Source organism: Pithys albifrons, chromosome 2 (genome assembly GCF_047495875.1).
Source record: "Pithys albifrons albifrons isolate INPA30051 chromosome 2, PitAlb_v1, whole genome shotgun sequence".
Lineage (NCBI taxonomy): Eukaryota > Metazoa > Chordata > Aves > Passeriformes > Thamnophilidae > Pithys > Pithys albifrons.
In genome coordinates, this window is record NC_092459.1 from 115239122 (window position 1) to 115260299 (window position 21178).

At 43.5% G+C, this 21178-nt stretch overlaps 1 protein-coding gene across 10 annotated transcripts in view; it reads left to right on the forward strand.

Moving 5' to 3' along the window:
- USP34 (ubiquitin specific peptidase 34) overlaps positions 1–21178 on the forward strand; it is a 103017-nt gene that overhangs the window by 65680 nt on the left and 16159 nt on the right. For 9 of the 10 annotated variants that reach the window (XM_071582180.1, XM_071582188.1, XM_071582187.1 and 6 more), the window contains exons 37-64: positions 657–781; positions 1812–1964; positions 2366–2470; positions 3028–3083; positions 3172–3292; positions 5048–5231; positions 8076–8239; positions 8809–8874; positions 9704–9850; positions 9939–9995; positions 10089–10166; positions 10809–10903; positions 11767–11939; positions 12195–12348; positions 13100–13178; positions 14167–14220; positions 14305–14400; positions 15391–15455; positions 15552–15627; positions 15726–15773; positions 16126–16191; positions 17323–17403; positions 18568–18653; positions 19508–19676; positions 19761–19835; positions 20358–20509; positions 20888–20936; positions 21030–21134. In XM_071582180.1, the coding sequence (XP_071438281.1) occupies positions 657–781; positions 1812–1964; positions 2366–2470; positions 3028–3083; positions 3172–3292; positions 5048–5231; positions 8076–8239; positions 8809–8874; positions 9704–9850; positions 9939–9995; positions 10089–10166; positions 10809–10903; positions 11767–11939; positions 12195–12348; positions 13100–13178; positions 14167–14220; positions 14305–14400; positions 15391–15455; positions 15552–15627; positions 15726–15773; positions 16126–16191; positions 17323–17403; positions 18568–18653; positions 19508–19676; positions 19761–19835; positions 20358–20509; positions 20888–20936; positions 21030–21134 (2879 nt within the window). The remainder of the gene's footprint in view (positions 1–656; positions 782–1811; positions 1965–2365; positions 2471–3027; positions 3084–3171; positions 3293–5047; positions 5232–8075; positions 8240–8808; positions 8875–9703; positions 9851–9938; positions 9996–10088; positions 10167–10808; positions 10904–11766; positions 11940–12194; positions 12349–13099; positions 13179–14166; positions 14221–14304; positions 14401–15390; positions 15456–15551; positions 15628–15725; positions 15774–16125; positions 16192–17322; positions 17404–18567; positions 18654–19507; positions 19677–19760; positions 19836–20357; positions 20510–20887; positions 20937–21029; positions 21135–21178) is intronic. The other variant, XM_071582184.1, reaches the window with a different exon arrangement.

Sequence of the window (21178 nt, forward strand, 5' to 3'; positions counted from 1 at the left end):
GGCAGGGCATCTGCTCACTGCTTGACTTCCCTGGGTCAGAAGTGGAGGTGCAAGAAGGGATTGTGCCCCAGTTGGGTCATATTTACCCTAATTTAATGGTAATCAGCAGTGCAGTGCTCAGTGTTTAATAAACATGGGGTAAAATTCTGCATTGAGGTGGTATTTGATGTGCCAGAAAGGGTTTAGTCTTGCCTGTGGGTGTGCAGTGAGTGTCCTGTGTGCGGGGGCCCTGAGCCCAGAGGCTGTGCTGGTCCCAGTGTGTCCTTGCTTTGCAGTGCAGCCCCGAGGGAGGGGCTGTGCTATTGGTCCCAGTGTGTCCTTGCCTTGCAGTGGAGCCCTGAGGGAGGGGCTGTGCTATTGGTCCCAGTGTCTCCTTGCCTTGCAGTGCAGCCCAGAGGGAGGGGCTGTGCTATTGGTCCCAGTGTGTCCTTGCCTTGCAGTGCAGCCCCGAGGGAGGGGCTGTGCTATTGGTCCCAGTGTGTCCTTGCCTTGCAGTGCAGCCCCGAGGGAGGGGCTGTGCTATTGGTCCCAGTGTGTCCTTGCCTTGCAGTGCAGCCCAGAGGGAGGGGCTGTGCTGCTGGTCCCAGTGTGTCCTTGCCTTGCAGTGCAGCCCAGAGGGGCTGTGCTATTGGTCCCAGTGTGTCCTTGCCTTGCAGTCACCCACTACTCCATGTGGCTGCTGGTGAGCTGGGCCCATTGCTGCTCCCTCGTCAAGTCCAGCCTGGCCGACAGCGAGCACCTGCAGGACTGGCTCAAGAAGCTCACCCTGCTCATTCCAGAGGTATGCTGAGGGCAGGCCACCGCCTTCTAATTAATTAGTGCCATTAACTCTGGCTTCAGGCTGCCATCCCAGTCAGGCAGGCAGGATCTGAGTCCTTGCAGTCCTGCCTAAGATCAGTCCTAAGTTACACTTCTAGAGTTGATTGCTAACCAGTTTAAAAACTCATCTTTGTTCTTGGCTCCTGTTTGTAGGTAATTTTTTCATAGCAACTTGGTGTTGTCACCTGACATGGATTAGACTAAATGTGTTTCCCCCATTATATTTTTTATTATTATTTATTTTTCTGTACTTAGAATCACAAAATGAGGTGAATGAGAATTGAACAAAAAATCTTGGCCATGACTAAATCTTGCCCAACTTGAAGTAATTTTTTCTCCTATAAAAAAACTTTGTAAATGGCATCAAGGTATGCAAAGGACAATGTTTTTGTGTTTACTGGTGATTGCTTAAAGACGCAGAATGGATGTGGTGTGGTAATTCTTATCTGTTTATTATAATTTTATTGCTCAAGTACAGAAAAAGCTTTACATGTTGAGTCCATTTCAAATCCCTGAAAATGAGAGAGTGCAAACTTCCAAAGCTGGGTTAGAGATGGACTGGGGATGATATTTGTCTTAATAAAAGAATCAAAGAGAAAATAATAATTGTTCTAATGAAATGAAACAAATGAGCCATATATTTAGGAATGAGTAAATGAGCCATGTATTTAGGAATGAGTAAGGGCATGACATACCTTTCTTTTAATTTGCTCAGATGTGGAATTTTCTGTTTTAGTACCTGGCTGTAATGTTTAAAATACATAATTCAAGAGGCACAGAGCATCTTTTTTATTATAATGGTACCTTTTGCATTTTTCTGCAAGTAACTAAAACGTGCACCATTTGTAACACCTCTTTCTAGAAAGACTTATTCCACCCCCATAAGCTGATAGGTATCATGAGTGGAACTTGTGTCCGTGTGAAAGAAACGCCAGGAAAGGCAAAACTCTTGCAAATGAGGTGTGAAATGCTTTAATTGTGCTCCTGCCCAGACCGCCGTTCGCCACGAGTCGTGCAATGGCCTGTACAAGCTGTCCCTGTCGGGGCTGGACGGCGGCGACTCCATCAACCGCTCCTTCCTCCTCCTCGCCGCATCCACGCTCCTCAAGTTCCTCCCCGATGCTCAAGCCCTGAAACCAATTAGGGTAAGGATTTAAGGAATTACGGGTTTGCAGTGTCTGTCTCATTTGCAGTAGAGATTAAAATCAGAGCTGTGCTCGCTGCTGTTGGAACCAGCCAAAGTTCCTCCTGTTCAGTCCAGTCTAATACTGAATATTTTTGCATTTTGCAGTGGGTAAGGTGAGGCCAACACTATTCTTACAAATTTTGCAGATCATCCTGACAATTTCAAGAAAGTTAATGAATATTGCAGTAGAAAAATAGAACATACACTGTTACTGTTCTAAAATACATTGCTCTTGTACTTAAGTTATTAGAGAGACTTGAGGACAGTAATATTTTGTAACAGCTCCTGTGCTCACTGTGGTTTTGTAATACTCTTTTTTGGGCTGATGTGCTGCAGAACAAAAGCAATTTCTTTCCACAGATAGAGGATTATGAGGAGGAGGCCGTGCTGAGACCAGGCTGTAAGGAGTATTTTTGGCTGCTGTGCAAGCTGATCGATAACATCCATGTCAAGGATGCAAGTCAGGTGGGTCTGCTTTGTGTCCAGGGCAGTGTTTGCCTCTTGAAATTTGGGTCTTGAGGCCACTTCCAGTTCAGTGTGAGGCATTTTTACTTCAGATCCAGTGAACTGCTGTGAGCAGCTCTTGGATCTTTCCCATCTCCCAGCTCTACCTGCTCTGGTGTGTGTTCAGGAGCTCTTGGAAGCTGCAGGTGATGAACCTGTGGAGCCAAGAAGGGGGAGTGGTTCTAATGCACAAAGAAGGTGAACTTAGTGGAAGGTCATGGGAATGCTGTAATTATCTGTGAGATTCACTGTTGGTCATTTCAGGCCTTAAAAGGAAGAGCTAATAAAGTATTTGACTAAGCTGAAAGAAGAAAACAATTCAGTTAACAGCCACTTAGCACAGCTTAAAAACATTTGGAGCGTGTTTGAAAATGAGATTTAACTGTCCCTGTTTCTCTGTGTTCAAGAACAAAATCTCATCCCAAAGAGTAACAGCAGTTGCAGACAAGCTTTATGCATTGCAGTTCTGAGGCACGGGATTATTTCCCATTTAAAGCCCATTTTCTCTCTTTGCTCAGACAACCCTGCTGGACTTGGATGCCCTGGCGAGGCACCTGGCCGACTGCATCCGCAGGTGAGGGCTGGCACGGGCACTGGGCACTGCTTTGGCTGCTGCTGGGGCAGCTGTGACATCCCTGCTGTCTGTCTGTCTGTTTGTACAGCAGGGAGATCCTGGACCATCAGGATGGGAACGTAGAAGATGATGGGCTGACAGGGCTGCTGCGTCTGGCCACGAGTGTCATTAAGCACAAACCACCCTTCAAATTCTCTCGGGAAGGCCAGGTAGGAACTCATGGAAGGGCCACTAAGAGGTCCCAATGGTGCCATCTCTTGTTGCTGTGCACTCTTCATTTTACCTTTTTCACAACATTTGTTTGCAGAACTCAGTGTATGAAAGTCAATATATTTCTGTTACATTCCACCTGTGCTTGTGAGATGGGATGGTGGTGAGGCAAGGGAGGTTGCTGAAAAAATCTTGCTTTGTGTTTGGGAGCTGAAGTGTCTAAAGAAAAAAATGAAATGTTGTGGTGTAAAAGCTGATTTAAAGTGATGTTTTGCTCTGTAGAGTGTACTGAGGTTGGCACTGAGCCCTCAGTGAGGTTTCACCAGAAAAGCAGGCCCCTGTTTCCAGTCTGTATCCAGTTCTGTTGTTCATATCCTGTTCACTGTTAGCTAGAAATGGCCCTGAAGGTGATTTGATTCTCCAGAAGTTGTAATGGTGCCCACACCTTGCAATACCTGACATAAAGGGGCAGCATTTTAAAAGTCTGGCTGTGTGATTCCCCTGGAGAAGTGGATGTGAAGTGTGGAGATGCTGCAGATTCCATTACAGCAGGGATCCAGGTCACAGAGTGCACTGTGGAGGAGGATGCAGCCATTAAAATGGCAGAGGTGTGCCAAGGTCAGGTTTAGATAGCTTGGATATATGGAAAGTGTAACAAGAAAACCAAAGGGAAGCTGAAGGGGAAGGGAATGATACTCTGCAGGATCCTAAAGCACTCTGTGTGTGAGGGACATCCCAGGGGCCAGAAATGGGATTTTTCTTCACTGCAGGTTCCTTCTCTGACTTAAGTTAACAAAGCTATTGTTGGGCAAAGATTTTCCCACTTTGAGGGTCCCATTTTGTGCCAGCAGTGGACACTGGTCTCCCTTTTTGGTGCTGTTTGTGACAATCCTGCCCACCTTACTCTGCACCCTGCACGCTGCAACAAGGTGTTCTCTGGTGGGTTTGTTGTGTGCTCTGCAGAAGGCCATTTTTTGAAATAATTTAGTGTTAGAAGGGGTTTTTTACTGAATATATCTAAATTCAGGAAGAAATTTTTTTTGATACCAGTGTAGAAATTGTAGAATGAAATGTATTAACTGGATTGTAGCTTGTGCTCTAAAACTGGGGAGGAATTTTGTCCCTTTTTTATTATCCTTGGGGCATTTTACTTTTGTCTTAATTATCTACATACAAAGAAGCTACTGAAATTCAGACAAAACCCTCTTATTTTTTTAGTGTGTTATCTGGGATGATAAAGATAAGTAACAACAATAAGTATTTGCTATCCAAAGGCAACTCTACTTGGTACAACCCTGCTTTGTGCATTTTATAGTTCAATTAATATTCCAAACAGGAAACAGGACCAAATACACCAGAAGTACCCATGGTTATGTGTTTGAAGATTAATTAGTGATCCATAAAACTCACACAAGTTGTGACTGAGCTTATGTGCTGTCTTTCTAGGAGAAACTAGTCTTAAATTATTAAAAATACATATGTGTGGTTTGTCAAATTAAATGATCAAATTAAATGTATTAAATAAATCAAACTTTTTCAGTGGACACATTACTCTTTAGGCTATAAAATGTGCACTTTATGTAGGATAAAGGAAGTTGTTGAAATGTGTAATTCAGAACTTGCATTCAGGTTGGAAAGTTCTGCATGACAGAGGTCCAGAAAGCCTCTAGAAGTTTCTAGAATCTTGTAAACACCTGATTTGCCCTCTGAGAACACGTTGCAGCTGCTGAGTGTGCCCATTTGCCTGTTTCCAGGAGTTCCTGAGGGACATCTTCAACCTGCTGTTCCTGCTGCCCAGCCTGAAGGACCGGCAGCAGCCCAAGTGCAAGTCCCACTCGTCGCGCGCCGCCGCCTACGATCTGCTGGTGGAGATGGTCAAGGGCTCCGTGGAGAACTACAGGCTGCTGCACAACTGGGTGATGGCCCAGCACATGCAGTGTAAGCCCTGGGGCTCTGCAGGTTCCCCCAGCACTGAGGGCAGTGCCACCCTGTGCTCCCCCAGCAAGGGCGGGTGGCATCCCAGGGAGAACCTCCTGCTCTTACATGGGGGCTGGGGGAGGTGTGTGGTGACACCCTGTGAGGTGACACCAACAGGAGCACAGCTCTGTCACAGGGGATGGGACAGTTCCAGGGGCTTGGGCTGGGGGTCAGTGTGTGTTTACCCTCTGAGGGAGGAGATGTCTGAGCTCTGACCAGCACTTCGAGATCTGAATAACATTCCCAGACTATTCTGAGTTGGAAGGGACCCACAAGGATCATCGAGTCCAACTCTCGAGTCAAGGGCCCTCACTGGTGTGTTCTCAGAGCCCCTGATGCTGTCACTGCCTCCAGTCTGTGCCCACTCTGCACACAGAGCTAATCCAGTTCTGCTCTGCCTCTTGGCTGTCATGCTGCTTGCATTTTGGAACCACAGTTCCATGTTTAATATGGAAATTACCAAAATTGGAAGTTAGTTAATATTTTATCTCTGATTAGCAAATGCTCACGATGCATTTTTAGCTTGCAGGATTTCATTCACATGCCCAGGTTAAACTCCTGTAACCTGAGAATCTGGAATGTGTTATAATATATGGAGTTGATTTAGTGCCTTACAGTCTGGGAAATCTGATCACAATGATGTTTTATGTTCTGTTCTCACATGCCTGGGGCCTTTCAAAGTCTCCTGTATTCAGAGGAGATATTATGAAGAATACATTTAATGAAAATATTGGGTATTTCTGCTTGCTGTGGGCACCTAACCCGGGGTTGTCTGTATCCAGGGGCAGTCATTCGTTCTGCACAAGTAGGGTTTTCTCACTCCAAATCCCAGTAATTCCTCAGTGCTGGAGTTTTCTGTGACATTTACCACAGTGGTTACTTCCTTTCAAATCCCTTCTCTGGATTGTTTGCTCCTTCCTGAGCTCTCCAGAGCCATCTGCTCCTGCTCCAGAATATCTCATTGCAGGACTGTTAATTTTATTACAGCTGGCAGAGAGCTGTTCTCTCTTGGGATGGGCAGCCAACACAGGACTTGTGACACTCATTTCTTCAAAGGGTTATGATCCAAACAGTCATTTTTTTTCTCTTTGCTTATCTCTGTAGTCTTAGTCTTTAAAAATCTTAGTCTTAGGCCTGTCTCTCCATCCTTAGAAAAAACATTAAAGAAAAGATAATTTCCATTCTGTCTTAAGTTTTAACACTTTTCCTTACCAGGGAGGGCTGAGAGTTCATGCAGGAATGGATTTAGTACCCTCAGTTCATAACATTTCTTGCAGTGTTTTGCAGTTTCGCTTTCTTTAAAGACTTATAAAGCCATTCAGTTGAAAGGAGGGAAACAAGAGCAGCTGCTTTACTTCCCAGGAAATTAAAGATCCTGCCTGGTGTTACAGTTGGAGCAAAAGCATCACCACAAGGTGGAATGTAGAGAAGAATCAGAGTCAGTCAAAAAGGAAAGAACCAGTTTTATTTTGCTTAAAATAGACCATGAATATTGCAAGTTTGGTTTCAAGTTTCCCCATCTCTTTTCTGAGAAAAGATTGGTTTCCATAACAACAGAGAGGAATGAGGAAGATAGACACAAATGAGCCTCAAATTTACCTTTCTCGTTAAGATCCATGTGGAAGAAGAAAAACTTTCATTATGCAAATGAAGGCAGTCACTTTAAAAAATGCCAGAGTGGAGCAAACAGGGTCTTGCTGAGAAATTCCATGTGAAATTGGTGAATGCTGTTTGCTGGGGTGAAGGAGGGGGAAGACGCTCCAAACTGCTCTCTGGAGCACAGAGAACTCAGGGGGGGCCTTTGCAACTGCAGCTGAGCCAGTGCCAAAGTGAAGATGAGATGTTGTTGTGCAGCAGAACATCTGTGGGTGTGGGGTGTGCTCTCTGCAGGTGTGAGGGTTGCCCAGAGGATCCTGATCCCTTCCTGAGGTTCTGTCTGGTGATATGAACTGACAAGAGCCCTTAATGGGCCTTTAATCTGTGCCAGAATAACTCAGGATTTAAAATTCATATCTTGAACCCACACAGCTTTTATGGATTGTAAAATCAATCCAATCTGCTTTTTGGGAGTTTTTCTCTCTTTTATCTGAGCAGGTACTTCAGTAGAGGCGCTGAATTATTTTTGGGTTTGGAGAGCAGGGTCTTTGGGGATGAATAGCAAAGGTGGTAGAGCATTGCAAGCTTTTGTGTCCAGCTTGTTTGATCCTCAGGAAGATGAGCTGCAGTGAATTCTGGGACACTGGCTTGGTTCCTCTCCTTTAGTGCTCGTGTCATCTCATTGCCTGTGCAGCTCAAACAATTCCCCCCATCATGGGCTGCTGGAAGGAGAAGCCCTGGCAGTGTCTGGGAGCAGCACTAATCACTCACAAATGGTTTCTCTGGTGTGGTTCCCATCTTCTTGACTGGCAGATGAGGAGAATGTTCCCATTTTCTGATTTCTTGGCTGGTTAGAGGAGTCTCAGCCTTGCTGAGCTTGTCTGGACCTTCCCAAGCAAGGAACACATTGCTGCTTCTGGGAGGAAATGGAGAGACAGAAAACCTACAGGAAAAGGCAATGCTTTTTCAGTCTGATTCACTTCTTGGTGTGCTTTGGAAAACACAGCAAATCCTTGCAGCAGAAAGGGATTTTCCTCAAGTTCCTCCAGTGCATTTTCCTGAGGATCAGGTGCAGTCCCGCTCGTGTCTGTCAATGTACCAGGATACATTTTATTGCTGTGAACACAAAGCTTTAAGTTGCATTGCTGTTTTTTACATTGCCCTTTGCATTGATGTGCTGTCCCTGCCTGTTTGGCTCTGCTCTTGCAGCCTCCCACGCCCCGTACAAGTGGGATTATTGGCCCCACGACGATGTCCGCGCCGAGTGCCGCTTCGTGGGGCTCACCAACCTCGGCGCCACGTGCTACTTGGCCTCCACCATCCAGCAGCTGTACATGATCCCAGAGGCCAGACAGGCAATTTTCACTGCAAAGGTACCTGGGGGGTCCTCTGGTGCTGCTGAGCTCTGAAGTGGCAAGGTTTGCTCTTAAGTATCTTTGTAATGTAGCGGGTTCTGAAGTGGCATCGAAATAAAACATGTTTTTCTGGTGCTCTCAATTGGATTGGCTCAGCTTTGGATTTATGTGAATTGGCTGTTGTTTCTGAACTCCCAGAACAAATGTCATTCTTCTTGAAGGTGTTTAAAGTCCCAGAACAGGTGTCTTGTGCCACCAGAAGTACAGCAGGTCCTGTAAATTATTATACATTGGGTAACTTACAGAAACACAGTATTATTACTTTTAGTTATTTATTGTAAAAAAGAAAGCTTCATTTTCGTCCCTGACATCAACAGGGCGTATGTAATGTGAAAAACATTAGGCTTAATTCTTACCAAAAAAGGTGTAAAATAAATACAGAAAATAGAAGTGTAGAACAGTAGACTGTGTGTTCTTGTACAGTCATCTTTTAAATTGTCCTTAGTTTTTCATTTGATTGCTATATCTTTTTAATGTCCATTTTTGCAAAGGTAGAGGCAGAAAGGTCAAGTCTTTATTTCTTTTAGTATTCAGAAGATATGAAACACAAGACCACCCTACTGGAACTCCAGAAGATGTTTACATACTTAATGGTAGGTGTGTGGAAGAGGGTGTTTTAGAAAGGAGTCTATTTTTGGGGGGTGGAGAAGGCAAGAGAACTGTAGTTGAGACCATGAACCAGTTTGAAACTGGGTAATTAGCTGTATTTTCCCAAGAAGGGATTGGAGTGATGGTTACAGGAGTCTCCAGGTAGGAATTTGGGACAGTCCTGCTTTTGCCTCTGCTGTGTTCAGGCCAGTTCCCAAACTGGCTTTTGAAAGGACCACATGGGCCAGTCTCCCATGTTTGGATCTGAGGTGTTTGGGACACTTTGGCCGTGGCTGGGGTGGATCAGCAGTGCTGAACATGCAGGAGCTGGGGAGGGCACAGCATTTACCAGCTGGGCTGAGGAACTGGGCAGACTGGTGGGTCTGAGGAGTCCCTGCAGGTCTAACCCAACCAACAGACTCCCACCAGCACCACCCACCGCGGGGTGTGCCCTCAGGCTGCTCCAATGCCACGTGAGCACGTGCCAAGGGCCCAGGAAATCAGTTCTTCTTGTTAGCAGACACTGCCATGAGTGTCTGTCCATCCAGTGACGTCCATCTTGGGTCACCTGGGCCTTCATGTCAAGGGGTCTGAGCTTTGTTCTTTATGTAATCATGAAACAATTTGCCCCAGTTACCTTGGGGATAAAATAAATTATTTTCATTAATTGCATTTCCCTTGCTCCAAGATTTTAAAGATGAATCTGTTGAAAGCATTAAAAAGCAGCTAAAATGTGAGGTTCCAGAATCAGACAAAATAAGGCAGTTCACAGGTGTGAACCAAAATTAAAGGCTTTGTGTTCATTTGGGTTTGCTGGGTATGTGTTCCCTGCAGGAAAGTGAATGTAAGGCATACAATCCCAGGCCTTTCTGTAAAACCTACACCATGGACAAGCAGCCCCTGAACACTGGAGAGCAGAAGGATATGACTGAATTCTTCACTGACCTGATAACAAAAATAGAAGAGATGTCTCCAGAACTGGTGAGTTAGCAAGAGGGAGCAGCAGGGAGCTTGAAAACTCACAGCTTTGCTCAAATTTCCTTGACAGAATTTATTAATTCATTCACAGAAAAACACAGTGAAAAGCTTGTTTGGAGGTGTTATCACAAACAATGTTGTTTCTTTGGTAAGTGTTTCTCCTGTGTCCTTTTAAAGCCTATTTTTCCTGCCTTCTCCAAGCAGTGGTTTCATTGCCTTTCCCTTCCCTTGCTGTGAGCAGGACTGTGAGCACGTCAGTCAGACAGCCGAGGAGTTCTACACTGTCCGGTGCCAGGTGGCAGACATGAAGAATATTTATGTGAGTATTGCCAGGCTGAGCTGGAGCCAATCACAACTGGCTCCATCAGGCCTAAAGCACCACACACTGCTGAGGATGTGATGCTTTCTGTATCTGCACTCAAATTCTGGTGTTTCTGGGCTGATATTGTGAGGTCATTTGGTTTGAAATTGGTTTCCAGTGGCTGGGGCTATTTGCCATGGCCTGAAGATTGTGTTGCAGTCCAGTGATCACCACTTAGCTCTGTGTTTTAAACACGCTCTGGCCCTTTCTGGATGAGAGCTGTAAATGGCAAAAGACTCACAATACACCAGTACTATTGCTTATTAAGTGAATTTAGAGCTCACACCAGCAGAATTCTACATTGTCAGACTTTTTAAACAACTATTAATCCCCACACTTGGAATTTGAATTTAAAGGACTTGAATTCTCTGAGAATATTAAGCCCCATTTTTCTGGATTGGTTCCTTAATTCTGTGTGTGGGTCAGGAACTGGTTTTACTGTCACACTCCTCTCAGCTCAGGTGTGTGCTCTGTCCTGCAAACCTTTGCTTTCATAACCTCTGGAAATGTTAATTTAAGATTGAAAGGGAGGGGCTTGGAAAGCAGGTCAGAGACATAAATATCCAAAATAAATGTAACCTCCTTTTTTATTTTATGCAGGAATCTCTTGATGAAGTGACTATTAAAGATACTTTGGAAGGTGACAACATGTACACGTGTTCTCACTGTGGGAAGAAAGTGAGGGCTGAGAAAAGGTATGGTTTGGGGAAAATAAACATTCCTGATGGATCCTTTTAGTAAATTATTGAAATCACTTCTGGAATAAGAGTATTCCTGGAGTTGAAAAGGGCTGCTGTTCCATTTTCTGCTGTGTAGGCCTATGGTGGCTTGGTCCCTGTGCAAGTCAGACCCGAACTGGGAAATCAGACTTTGAAAAGAAAGAATCCAAGGTATCTTAGTGAAAGATCACCTAGACAGGAGAATGTTCATGACCTTTCTGAATTAACAGAATGAAAAGTAGAAATTAGTACCTTTCGAAATATTAGTTCTGTTTTTAAAATATTAAATTCTTTCAAAAGTTGTTCAGTGCTGTGCAGGATCATTGCTTGGGTTTCATACATCACCTCAGGTTTCTTAATTAAAATTACCTTTAAAAATGTTTCTATGTCTGCTAATAAGGAGAAAGTAAATTAAAATTTTATGTTGTCTTGAAAATCAATATTGTAAAGCTTAGGAGATTTAATAGAGGAGCTGTTCTGGCTTGAATCTTGTCCTTTAGCAGTCAGGAACTCCCTCAGTGAGGGGCTTTCATTCTTTAACTCATTCATGAGTTATTTTAGGCAGTTGTTGTTCATGCAGATGTGTAAATGTGAGTTGTGGGGCTCCATCCAAGGTTCACTGAGAGCCTAAACAGAACTTTGCAATTTGGTCTTTCTGCTGCCAGTTGGTCTGCCCTTATCTGGGGCACTGGGAGAGCTGAACTTTGTATTTATGTGGCATATTTTTATTTATTAATTCAGCAACAGATCTCCAATATTATAGTTGAAACAAATGCTTAAAATCTGTGTGAAAATCCCTGCTAAGCTTGTGTAAACCCTGGTTATTTCCACTCCTTCAGGGCCTGTTTTAAGAAACTACCTCGAATCTTGAGCTTCAACACCATGAGATACACATTTAACATGGTGACCATGATGAAGGAGAAGGTCAACACCCACTTCTCATTCCCTCTACGTTTGGACATGACTCCCTACACTGAGGATTTCCTCATGGGAAAGAGCGACAGGAAGGAAGGTATTATGGATGCAACAAACTGTCTGTGTAATAGAAGCAATCAATGGCTTTCTTTTTAAGCAAATAAAGTCAAACATTTTAATAAACTTAAATTCCCACACTGTATTTCACACAAGAAAAATGGCCAACAATTTTTGGTTACATTTACTGTTGGAATTTGTTTTTAAAGTGTGAGAGAAATTGCAAATAGTCACGTGTAGTTTGCTGCTATTGTTGGACTTGGGGTGTTTGAAACAGTGTGTGGAATCATTTCAGGTTTTAAGGAAGATGGTGCCTATTTGAAGGAGACTGAAAGCTACGAGTATGACCTGATTGGTGTGACAGTTCACACGGGCACAGCAGATGGGGGGCACTACTACAGCTTCATCCGGGACATCGTGAACCCCCACGCCTACAAGAACAACAAGTGGTGAGTGTGCCCTCTGGCATTCTGCAAACACCTGAAGCTGCTTGGCCTGGTTCCATGGAACTTAGACAGGGATGCATGCTGGAGCTCCCTCTGGGAATCTGACAGGTGGAAGGGGATTCGTTTATTCCCATTAATTTGTTGCCATCCGAACTCGTGCGCTGCTGCTGGGATGGGTGTGGAGCGCCCTGAGCACAGGGAATGCTGTGCTGGCCTCAGCTCCCAGCCAGGTCTGCCTCCTCAGGGGCCTGCAGGCTGATCTGTAGGAGGACAGGAAGATTTCATGGATTGTCCTTCCTCAAATCTGCCTGGATCCAGCTGCATTTGTGAATGTGGTTTTAGGCAAGGGAAGGGAAGAGACACGGGCGTGGAAAGGAGGAGGGTCGTGCCAGGTGGCACAAGAAAGCAGGGAACACCTTCCAGCTGTAATTTCTGGATGTGATCCTTCTATTCGTCACTGAGGCCTTGGAGTAAGAGGCAAGATTTCCCCTATTCCTGTTCTTTAGAATAGCTGGAGTATTTTTGAGACAGGAGCAACCCCAGTCCCTGCTCCAGAGGGAACCCACAGCTCTGTCCCACCTTCTCTGCTCCCACTGAAAGGAAGGCACTTTGGGGCTCCATTTTTCATTTGCTGTGAGTCCAACAAAACAGCAGGAATTAACAGAAATCCTTGAAGGAACCCCTTGAAGAGCTCCTTAGGCTTTCTTTGCCCTTGAGACGAGCAGCAGTTGTTCCAAAGCTCCCTGTCCCACAGGTACCTCTTCAACGATGCTGAAGTGAAACCCTTTGATTCTGCCCAGCTTGCCTCCGAGTGCTTTGGGGGGGAAATGACTGTAAGTTATCTTACAAAGTTATGGTTTCAGTTTTTGTCATGTTCAGCTGTTAAAGTACCTGGGACAATCCAGGTATTTTATGTGGTTTTAAAAGAAAAATACTGCTGTGTAAGTAATTAGTATTACAGTGGTATGGTATTACTGTATCAGTAATGCTGTAGTCTAAGTTGTACCAATGGTGCATATATTGCACAGGACAGGTGGTGCATGTGACACACAGGACATACAACAGGACTCATGCACAGTAGTATAAGTATTACCAGTGAAGCACAGTTAATTAATGAAGTGTCTCTCCAGTTAAGGGGTATTTCTTTACTCCATCAGGGCTTGATCGTACATTGTTATAAAAAGGGAGCATGCAGCTAATTAGGAATCCTTTGCTGGGGTGGCTGCTTTGCTCAGACCATTGCTGGAAGGAATAATTGCTTCCAATTTAGCCCAGTCTGGAAAAACAGGGATTTTGGATCTTTGTGCCATGTGTCACTGCCTGTGACATCAGTCAGAAGATTTTTACACACTATTTATAGAAATAACTGTGTAACACTCAAATGTTCTCAGGTTCTGCTGGAATTGATCGTTATTTTGTAACTGTGTCACAATATAAACCACACTATGAATAACAGTATTTTACCAAAGCAGTTCTGTGCATAAGACAACTTTTCCTACCTGAGAAAGACAATATGCAGAAATAAACCAAAAAATAGCTTGGTTGGTTAAAAGGATCAAATACCTTTAGATGCCTGAAGAGAAGGTGTCAGAGAGATGGATGAGGCAGGAAATTGCCTGGGATGGAGGTCACAGCAGTGCAGTGCAGCTTGGAAAACTCAGAACAGGCCACTGTGGAAGGGAAAAAGAAACAAGACTCCTTTGAGAAGGAAATAAATTGTCAGCAGCCTCTCTGCAAATGCCACGCTATAGTTTCACTTGCACATTTGTCCCAAACAAAAGCCCTTGTAGTTAATTAATGGTTTTGCTTTCTTCTTGACAGACCAAAACGTACGATTCTGTCACTGATAAATTCATGGACTTCTCCTTTGAAAAGGTATTTCCCTTCCCAGCCCTGTCCCTGTGGCTGTGCTGTGCCCTGGGGCAGCAGAGCTGACGGCTGGGCTGTCTCTGCCCCCAGACCCACAGTGCCTACATGCTGTTCTACAAGCGCATGGAGCCCGAGGAGGAGAATGGCCGCGACTACAAGTTCGACGTGTCCTCGGAGCTGCTCGAGGTACAGTTGCTTTGCTTTGGGCACTGCAGGAAAGCCCAAACACAGCATAAACGAGTAAGGATAGAGCAAAAAGATGTAAAATCACTGAGGTGACAGTTCTTGCACACTCTGCCTAAGGAGAGTGTCATGGGATAGGAAGGAAATCAGGATTTTTACACTGGATGGGGATTTTTTAGGTGTTTCCTCATTCTGGATATGGGATATATCCCTTTTTGTCACCTGCTTTATCATCTGCCACAGTTTATGTTGTTAATTTAAAAAGACTTTTCATGCCTGGCCAGCAAATCACACAGAATCACAGACTATTCTGAGTTGGAAGGGACCCACAAGGATCATCGAGTCCAACTCAAGTCAGTGGCCCACACAGGGGATTGAACCCATGACCATGGCATTATTACAACAAAGTTTTAACCAACTGAGCTAATCCCAGCCAGCACATGGTGCTTTTTATCCTTCTCAGTCTTTGGAAATATTAATAGATTTGGTCAGAGTTTCACTTTTAAACTCTTAGTGTGTGAAAAGCACTGGAACAGATGTGGTTGAACAGGAGGGCCTGGCATGGGATCCTGCTCTGGGTCATGAGGGGAGTCAAGTCTTGGATTCAGGAGTTTAATGGAAGGTCACAGAACTCATCAAACTTTAGGCTGGACTTCAGTTGGGGTGGATCTTTTTCAACATGTTGGAGCAGTTCTGCACATTTCAGCCTAAAAATGTGAATACTGATGTTGTAAAACTGAGGGCACAAGAGGAGGAGGAAGTTTGAAGCTCTGCAGTCACGTGACAGACATAACTAAAATTCACTCTCATATAAAAAAAACAACTGTCAGCCAATCCTTTAAAATAAAGGAAATTTTGCAAAAATAATTTTTCACAAGAAAAAATATTTTTCTTTTTTTTTAGCCATGGCAAGCATTTATATATTCTTAAAATCATGCTTAAGTGGTGAAATAAACTGCTTTCTTGTATCTGATGTTTGCATTTTTTCTTCAGTGGATATGGCATGATAACATGCAGTTTCTCCAAGATAAGAACATTTTTGAGCATACATATTTTGGGTAAGTTTTCCTTTAAAAATGTAATCTTACTGCTTCTTTTCTTCTTGCAGATGTTCATTTTTTATTTTAATTAACAAATCAAATTACTGACTCTAGGTTTATGTGGCAGTTGTGTAGTAGCATCCCCAGCACCCTTCCAGACCCCAAAGCGGTTTCTCTGATGACAGCAAAGGTGAGGGTTGTAAAACTGTCATCTCCAGTTAACCTTTCCCTTGTTTGCATTTTAATCCATAAATTCTGAATTAATGGTGCCATTTTTGTTTTTTCCAGTTAAGCACTTCCTTTGTGCTAGAGACATTTATTCATTCAAAGGAAAAGGTATTTTATTTACTTGTAAATTCTCACTAAGTAGCTGCATGAATAGAGGGAAAAGTAAAACTGCACTTTCCATTTTGAAGTGTGACTTTGAGCTGTGGTGGCTCAGATAATGCAAGTTAATATTTAAAGAGTCATTAATATCATTTAACACATTTATGGTGGGCACTGCACAATGGCATAAAATGTGTGTGTGAAAATGTACATGCTGATATTTTTCTGTCTACTAGTTTATAAACATTTATTGTTTGTACTCTTGAGAGTTGGTGTCCTACCTAACCTTGTAGAAATATTGAGAGATGAAAGTGAAATGTGTGATTGGAAGTTACAGTTTGTTCTGTGTTTCTTTTTGCAGCCCACAATGCTTCAGTGGATTGAACTGTTAACAAAACAGTTTAATAACAGTCAGGCAGCTTGTGAAGTAAGTGACTTAGGAACTCAGCAAAGTACAAACCAACTGTCTATATATTGTTTAACTTTCCTGGAGGTTCGTATCCCTGGAATATTTTGGACTATGAACTGCTGTATGTGGTGTGTTTGTGCACTCTTGAGATGAAATTCATCCTCTCTGATTATGTTCTGGGGAATGACTTAACTTTTCTTTGCAGAAATATGTTGAGACCACAGGCCAAAAGCATTTTGTCACTGGAATCAAAGTTTCTTTATTTACTTGATTATTGCATAGTGATTTATGTAATTAGGATGTGTTTAAATGAAATGGCACAAGAGAGGCAAAGAAAGCTGAGATACAGGAGAAAAGTTTGTGATCCTTTCTGTGATAATTTAAATGTAGAAGGAGCCCAACACATCCTGTGTCCTGCACTAGACCTTGTTCAGTAGAGAGGAATTAAAATTATTCTATTACAAGTATTACATCCTGTTAAAAGATTCGGGGTTGCTATGTTGTTGTGTAACATTCAGTATTTGGGTGTACAGTTGCCTCAGTGAGGTGTTTGAGTACTGATGTTTTAATACAGTAAAGAACACTAAGGTGCAATTAAAACAGAAGTTAATTCTTTAAACTGTCTGTCCTTGTGACTAAACCAAAATCCTGTGAGTCAGGAGGCTCAGCTCTGGGATTTCCTGAGTGTAGCTTTGAATGAGTCATTCCCTGTTAGTTTTTCACACCTTTCGGGTCTCTGGAGGCAGGAAGGATTTCCACATGTTAAAATGCAAAAGGAATCTAATTCAGGAATTTCTGTTTAATCCTGTCACAGTTCCATGAGATTCTTCAGCTTATGCTTTATTGGAAGATAACTTTTATGGTGTTGGCATCACTTTTCAGGCTAAGCATGTTCTTCCAGATAATTAATGGCGTGCAGAGCACAGGGAGAAGAAGATGCTGGATATAAATTTGTATTGCTGTTTGCTGCTGTTGATCTTTATTTCTTTATTCCTTCACACTCAGAAGATATTTAGATTTCCCTTGGATTAAAACTTGCCTGTTCCTTAATAATAGTCCCATGAATTTCTCTTCAGACTTTAATATGCAAACAGAAGATGGAGTAGAGCAAGTTGGGGGCAAAACTAACCCAGTATGTATCTTCTGCAGTGGTTTTTGGATCGTATGGCTGATGATGATTGGTGGCCAATGCAGATCCTAATAAAGTGTCCCAATCAGATTGTCAGGCAGGTAAGAACAATGTTCTTTACAGTTCAGGTGACCCAAGAGCAGAAAGGGACAATTGTGATGGAACAGGAGGGTGCTGAGAGTTTGGTTTAATGCCTATCACTGTCTGAGTCCTTTCCCTTCCTGAGGGTGCTGGAGGGAATGTGTGTGGCCGTGGGAGGGGTGGGATTTGGCACAACCCGTGGGGATGTGGCTGCTCCTCTGGGGTCACAGATGGCACCAGAGTGCAAGCCCAGGGGTTCACAGTCCCAACAGCCTCCACAAATCTGAGCACTTCCCATCAAAAATGTTCTTTTCTGAATTAGTTCAGCAATAACTCACCAACATAAACCTTGAGAAAATAAAAAAGAATAAACTCTGTGCCTTCAATGCTCCTCAAAGCTCCAGTTTTGAACTTCTCTACTAGGTTTCTGTGGGTGGATTTAATTTTATAACATTATGCCACAGAGTTTTGTTAATATCCTTTTCTGGAAATACTTGAAATTGAAAGAAACCTCTGTTAGTAGCATTTGGACATTCACCAACACAACTATTAATAGTGGTACTTGCAAATCTACTTTCTTTGCAAGCCATTAAGGTAAAAACTTCATTTATTTTATCTCACCTGAATCCTCCAGTTGGATTTCTGATTGTCAAAGTGACATTTCCATATGGAACCATACATAGTTCCTGTTGGCAACACATCAGTAAAGGAATATATTGAATGGGAAACCTCTGTGCAAAGTCTTGGACAAAGTTTTAATCCTCATGAATGCTTCACAAATTCAAAATCACTGGAAGGGATTTCCTTCAAATTTCCATGTAAATTCTTACAGGACTGAGGCAGAATTAAAAAAAGGCTTGCCAAAAATACCAAAACATTTCAGCAAATAGAAATAAAACTCCTAGTTAAGAGCAGCAGTGCAGTGTCCTGTTTCAGGAGTGCCCAGTGCACACCAGCACTAAAAGCTGGTTTGGGATTCCTCTGTGGAATCCCTTCATAAAACCCTGTGCTGTTAAAAGATGACAAAGTGCACTGTGGGGTCTCAGTCTCAGCCTTACCTTGAACTCTGAGCCTGTGAGGAGCTTGGAGTGGGGCTGGAGGCAGAGCATTCCTTGCTTAGCAAACACATTTGCCCTTTGTGTCAGGGCCGAGCGCGGGGGGTTCACTCCCGTCTCTGTTTGCAGATGTTCCAGCGGTTGTGTATCCACGTGATCCAGAGGCTGAGGCCAGTCCATGCACACCTGTATCTCCAGCCAGGAATGGAAGACTGGTAAAAACAAAACACCTGGAAACTCACCATTATTCCATGCATTACTGCAACTGCTTTGATTAATGAGTCACTCAGAACAGTCCTGTAACCCCAACATGGGCCTGTTTGAGTCATTCTTTATTATTCTGCCCAAACTGCTCTGATTTATTTAAAGTCCTGTTATGGCAGCAAAAGCTCTAAAGAGACACTGTTTGGAATATTTGTTCCCCCTTAGAGGAGTTCAGTATGCTCGTTATTCCCCCTGTCAGTAGTGCCCTAAAATCCCTGCTTAGCCATGAGAATCCTACTGGGAATTGGGGCTGGAGGCACAGGGGGCAAGTTTTTAAGGGTGGAGAAGAGAAGGAAGTCCTTTAAGTAAATCACAGTTTTTGTCAAGAAGTAGCAAGAACCCTGTTGGATTCTGCTTTCTTCTTATTACCAAGAGAACTGTCACTTCATCTCCAATTATGAAATAGAAAACACTTCTTGATGCACAATGAGAAGGTGTTTTTTCCTTCACTCCTGTGTTAAGCCTTGTGGTTGTGACAACAGCTGCTTTCCCAGAGTGGAAATAGCACAGTCTGTAATCACTGTGCTACCATAGCAAAACTCAGGGTGTGGAGATAACAATTTTCATGGCAAGTAACAGAATTTAATTTTGGTCTCACCTGAAAGGCCCCTGTGAGTTGTTTGTTCAGTGAGAAGGTGCAGCTTTGGGCAGATGGATACACGTGGTGTCCCCTGGGCTGCTCTGGCACAGGAGATGGGGACAGGTCTGAGGGTGCCAGCAAGGCAGAGCCCAGCACAGGGATGGCTGGGGGGGTTCAGGATGAGCTCACACTGCAGGGTGTCCCTGAATGGTGCTGTGGTTGCAGCTCTGATGACATAGACGGGCCCGTGGAGGACATCGGCAGCCGCTCGTGCGTCACGCGCTTCGTGAAGACGCTGCTGTCCATCATGGAGCACGGCGTGAAGCCCCACAGCAAACACCTCACCGAGTACTTTGCCTTCCTCTACGAGTTTGCCAAGATGGGGGAAGAGGAGGTGAGTGCCTGCCTGGGTCTGGGGGAGCTGGGGAAGGGCAGGCACGGCTGTACCACTCAATAATTGCATCCCTGTGTGTTGCAGAGCCAGTTCCTGCTTTCCCTCCAAGCCATATCCACCATGGTCCACTTCTACATGGGAACTAAAGGGCCTGAGAACGTGAGTTGGACTGTACAAAGCACCAGTCGTTCATATTTCATGTGTGATCATTAGTGCTCTGTCCCTTGAACCATCTGTTAAATTAAAATTGCTTTACTTGTACAATTGTTTCAATGTTAAGTAAATACAGTATTTTACTAAAAGATGGTGAATTAGCTGGTTTTGTTTAGTACAGAAATAGCTATGGAGTAGAACAATTAAAGGTGCCCCTCCCATGCTATTAATGGTAATGCCATTAATGGTTGCTCACTCCTTTTGTGCCACTTGAGGTATTACATTTACTGGCTTTCTCTGCTAAATAAACTCACCTTATCTTCAGCCAACCTACCTTTGGCTTTGCACATACAATCCAGCTTATGCAAAATGAATGTTTCAGTGTGACAATCCACTGATTAGATATTTACCTGGTTTGATTACTGTGAGTTTAAGTTGTTTGGAATAAAAGGGCAGGATCAGTGCAAAGGCTCTTTGAAATCAAGGCTCAAAATATTCCCATTGAAGTTACGTTTTTTTTCCCTTCAGCCACAGGTTGAAGTACTTTCTGAGGAAGAAGGAGAGGAAGAGGAGGAGGAGGAAGATATCCTTTCTTTAGCAGAGGAGAAATACAGGCCTGCTGCCCTTGAGAAGATGATTGCCCTGATTGCTCTCCTGGTGGAACAGTCCCGCTCTGAAAGGCAAGAGCTGCAAAACCAGAGGGAATTCTGGCCTAGGCTGGTTCAGAGAGGAGTTAGAGAGTTTATGGGTCTGTTTGGGGTGTTTATTATGGGCTTTCTTAACAGCATAAGTGAGCTTGTATTTGAGCCCATTATATTTTTAACCATTATATTTTAATCAAATACCAACATGAGTTCCATACTTAAATACACTCAATTGGCCACATTCGCATTTCTTTTATCTGGCCTAAGTACAAAATACTTTTTTTTACATCAATACCTTTATTGTCTCTTGTATGTTGTGATACTGAAGAATATAAACTAACACTCAGTCCTGGATGTCTTTTTAACTTTTCTTATTCATCACTGGAATTAAAAAGATAATTTTCTTTATTTTAGGCATTTGACTTTGTCCCAAAACGACATGGCAGCACTGACAGGGGGAAAGGTAATGGATTTAAGAATGACTCTGGAAGCCTCCCAAAACCCCTCTCCCATGTAATTGCAGGCAATTGTACTGATCCCTGATTATTTGTTGCAGGGCTTTCCTTTTTTATTCCAACACATCCGTGATGGGATCAACATCAGGCAGACCTGCAACCTCATCTTCAGTCTGTGCCGCTACAACAACCGACTGGCAGAGCACGTGAGTGCCAGGGCCTGCCTGGGGCTGCTGAAACCCTGCCAGTA